We start from the raw sequence: 4555 nt of genomic DNA, 5'->3' as shown, positions 1-4555 counted from the left end.
TCGAGTTCTTAGAATTAGACTTAGACGTTTTATCGCGATGAATTTGTTATACGAAAATTGACACGAATGTGAGATTGCGTGAGATATTAATGTGGTAGTATATAAAAGCCGGTATTCATAGCCAGATTTTATATTCAAGACCGTCTTAAGTACAGTCTTAAGAAGTCACGAATCAATCAGAAAACTGCATTAGTGTCTTAAGATATTATTTAAGACGGTCTTGAAATACGACTCGACTATGGCTGTGTTCGAAAATTCACTGTCAGTGCTGAAAATGTATAATACACGTCACGTAAACTGTAGATGTTCAGTGCTGGCAATGAATTTTGGAACACAGCCTATGAATACTGGCCAAAGACATGTCGATGCGCGGCGCGTCCTCTGGTGACTTCGAGCTTTGCTTTAGAATCCCCTTAATATACATATTAATTTATATAGGATGTTCCAAAATTCGCGTGCACAGTGTGAATGCTCACTTTTTTTATGTTAGAAAAAGTAACACTTTCTTCTATGGCAAAATTGCAAATAATTTAGAAACTTGAGTGCAATTTTACCTAAATTCAAAGTTACTTCTTCTAGCAAAGAAAATCGCATTGTGTATTCCAGTGTGCGAATTCTAGAACAGTCAATGTATCAGTTTATTATATATTAAAATTTACTTAGTATATGTATTTATTTACTTTATGTATTAAAATTTACTTAGAATTATTTTATAGTATAAATAAATTCTATGTAGAATTCTGAGAATTCTCGTATTTCTGGTCTTAAAAAGCTTGTGAAAATCGATATATACATATTCCTGCTTTTACATTAATTGTTTATATGCTTTCAAATTCAAATTAATAATTCTAATAGATATTTCATATCCGTTAATAGATATATTTCATATTTTTGTCAAATTATTTCTCATGAATCTATCAAGAAATTCGCGTCCAGCACGATAAAATAATATTTTAATTCCTTTCTACGCGGTGTTCGCAACTATCAATATATTGTGAAATATTTAAACGGAGCTGGATTAATATCGCGAATTATTATTGTCTCATCTCGAGATATGTGATATAAAGTACGTATTGTAGGAATTTTATGTATGTGTGTGATGAGTCCTTTCAAATCATCAATCTCTTAAATTTCATACACATTAATTTTCTTCACAGTGACTCGGCTAGCATGTCCACGTTTAATAGTAATTATAGTATTCTGACAGTGAATGTCTATTTTTTTATATAATATTCATTCAGATATGCACTGGATATCCGGAAAATATCCGGTATTTAGCCAAATAATCCCTACCAGATATTTGACCGGATATTCGATGTCACAATTTTTTCGGATATCCAATATCCAACAATTTTATGATCCGATGCATCCCTAATATTTATTTAAGTTTCAATTATTGATATTGGAATCGCATTGTTCATATCGCAATGATATTACAATACAATTGAAATTGATTCCATCAAGGTTTGAAAGTATGAATTCATGAAAAATTATTCATGAAAATAACAATAGTACAGCACATTATTCTTATCATTATATTTTTATTCCAAATTTATTAAAATTGAATAGAGAATGTCTCTGTGATCGCTTCTACAACAGAGAGATTCTTTTGTAATAATATGATAATACAAAAAAAAATGTACATGGTACAAAATTATGACTTAGTCATATTTCCCATTTAAAACCCGTAAATGGAATGCTGATTTTGTCACAACTCTTTGTCGTTACGTAAAATGTTATGAAGTATCTATCACGCACCATCAAATAATTTTATGAAATTTTTGTAAGACTTGTACGAAAATTATTTTTACTGAGAACTTTCACATACAGATAAAAATATAGTAACATATTAACATTTTCGCAGTCGCAGGTAATTGTTTTACTATCCAAATGGAGAAATGTTTTAAGGCTGCATTCCATTTAATGCTCACAACGCTCGTAAAATGATTTCATCCTTGATACTTATCAAATATTGAACAAGGACAAACGATGCTCATAAGCGTTGCCAGCGTCAAATGGAACGCAGCCTAAGCTCGGATCTACAATAAGTTTTAAGCCTTAAACTATAAGAAATAGACGAAATCATAGTCAATTATTCTCCTCGCATTCGATCATAATTGATCAATTTTTTACGACTTAAAACATCTATTCTCATAACACGGAGTCATAATTAAATGATAATTATATCACATAACGTTATCATGACATTATTTAATACTTAAAAATTAACTTATAAGTGACGAATGAAGTCATGATGATGTTCTACTTGGGTTGTAGATTCGGACTAAAGCGACGTCTACAATGGGATTTTAAGGCGTGAAACTTAAGTTTTAAGCCCTAAGATATAAGAAATGAATCAATCGTAGTCGATTTTTCTCCTTTGACTGTGATCAATCTATATCATACAATTTAAGGCAACTTAAAGCTTAAGTTTTATTTTAGCCTTAAAGTCTCATTGTAGACGCTATTTAAGAAGATCTTGCTGTTTGTATTACCGACTAATACAACTATATAATTTTTTTATAACAATTATCTTTTTTTTCTTTTACAAATTTGAAAATCCTTTTCCAGAATTAAAGCATACGCATGAATACGTGTTTGTAAAGTGGAGTTTATGTCGAAATCGTTAAAAAATTTCGAAATTAATATCTTCTTTATCATTTTTTAATCTAATATGGTAACGCTTCAATATGTGACGCTTTAGAGCTATCATATCTAGAGACTCTTTAAGAGACTGACTATAAATGTAAGTCTACATAGTCGCTTTAGAAAGCCGTAAGCTAATTATTTTCTCATATTTGACTGTGATTGGTCAATATTGTGGCTTTACGTACCTCAGGCTTACTGGTCTGTTAAAGCCTTGGTTGTGGACCCAAGGGTGTCCGCTATTTCCTAGCCATTCACGTTCGGAGCACATATTTTTCTTTCTCGCACTATTGCAGAGCGAAATAGAACATATCTTTTCTCACAAAATTTGGCTAGAAAATGGACGACACTTTTTGACGGCCATGCAGTCTGTGATAGAGAATCTCTAGTCACAGACTAGTAGTTTGCACGAAAAAACACTTTTTTTACTAAAAATTATTGATTATATATTCTTATATAAAAATACAATTTAATATACTTGTCTTTGAAATAACACTGTAGAAAATACTTCTACATAAAGAAATACTATAAGATTGATACTGTAAAATTAATACTATAAGATTGATGAATAAAATATCTTTTTCCATTACTCCATTTGACAAACATTTTGAAAACATAAACAACTTTAATTTTTCAACGAATGCGAACATGTTAATATGTGTATCAAAAGACAAAGATTTTTTTTAGACTGTTTCATAATTAATAATAATAATACCTGTCACATTTTGTGATTACTGCTTTTCTGATAACTATGAGTTACCTCTTAAGGTTGAGACACTTCGTTCCTCTATCTTCCAGAGTCGTTTGTAGGACGTGACGTAGGTGATGTGAGACCCAGCGGGGTTGTAGGATTCATTGTTTATCCGATGTCCAACGTACTGTTCTCCACTGCACTCTGACGTTGCGCAATGACGCTGCTGTTGACGACGATGATGATGCCCGCATACGTCATCGTCGCATGCGGCGTCAAAGTGCTACGCGCAGGGCACCTCGAATTGATGTCAGTGAACAAACTGATGATGCGTTTCGTAATGAGGCTGATGATGCAGCGGCGGCGTGCCGCCGCTCACCGGAGCCGTTTGATGCGTGTGCAGTTCGGGGGGAACGGTACTGGGACTGTACTGCTGAGAGTCGACGATGACGCTGGTGTAACCAGCCGACGAGGCCTCTAGATGATGATGATGAGGGTGTTTTACCGTCCCATTGCCGTTGCTGTGATGAGCCTGAGGATGACCTTGCTGATAGCCGTCGTGATGTTGAAGCGCCGCAGCATTATAGCTCTCATTGTTGTTGAAACCGCAGTTCGGGTACATGATAACGCTGCCAGTTTCGTTCAACGTCGTCGATGAGGTTGAATCCGGTATAGAATGATGATGATGCGAGTATCCAGTAGTCGGTAGCAGGCTTATGGAATTCGTTAAGTGAACATCGAAACCGTCAGCGCTACCGCAGGAACTTGAAGATGTCGAGTAAGGTCGCTTCTGTTGGCCGCTCTGAGGACTATGTTGTTGCTGCTGCTCGAAGGACGTCAAAGAAGATGCACCTTGATGCAGTAGATGCTGGGGATGCTGTCGTTTCTGCTGACTGTTCTGCGGGCTGTGTTGTTGAATAGTCAGGGACAAAGAGGATGTAGTGTGATGCATAAGGTGCTGATGGTGCGTGTCTTGCTGGTGCTGCAGAGTGTTCACAGGGTCTTGGTGGAGGTGGTCTCGAAAATTACAAAATCGAAGATTAAAATCGGACAGTAATTTCTTATTTATAGAAGGATGAAATATTAGTAACAAGAAACAATTGTAAAAGAAAATGATGAATTTTCCATTTTTACATTGTTCGGAATGTAGATATATCGTTATATGTATTGTATGTCTGACTGTATATTTTATAAAGTAGTATATTTAAGATTAGAAGC

At 34.5% G+C, this 4555-nt stretch overlaps 1 protein-coding gene across 1 annotated transcript in view; it reads right to left on the bottom strand.

Annotated features, from left to right (window-relative positions):
• Window positions 1-3451: 3451 nt before the first annotated feature.
• The window catches only part of LOC108755010 (single-minded homolog 2), a 41777-nt gene continuing 40673 nt past the window's right edge, over window positions 3452-4555 (bottom strand). Inside the window, exon 9 of the mRNA XM_018497713.1 lies at window positions 3452-4354. Coding sequence (XP_018353215.1) covers window positions 3648-4354 — 707 coding nt within the window. The 3' untranslated portion in view covers window positions 3452-3647. The remainder of the gene's footprint in view (window positions 4355-4555) is intronic.

This window comes from Trachymyrmex septentrionalis, unplaced genomic scaffold (assembly GCF_001594115.1).
Source record: "Trachymyrmex septentrionalis isolate Tsep2-gDNA-1 unplaced genomic scaffold, Tsep1.0 scaffold83, whole genome shotgun sequence".
In the NCBI taxonomy this organism is placed as follows: Eukaryota; Metazoa; Arthropoda; class Insecta; order Hymenoptera; family Formicidae; genus Trachymyrmex; species Trachymyrmex septentrionalis.
This window is presented reverse-complemented; position numbering and strand designations above follow the sequence as displayed.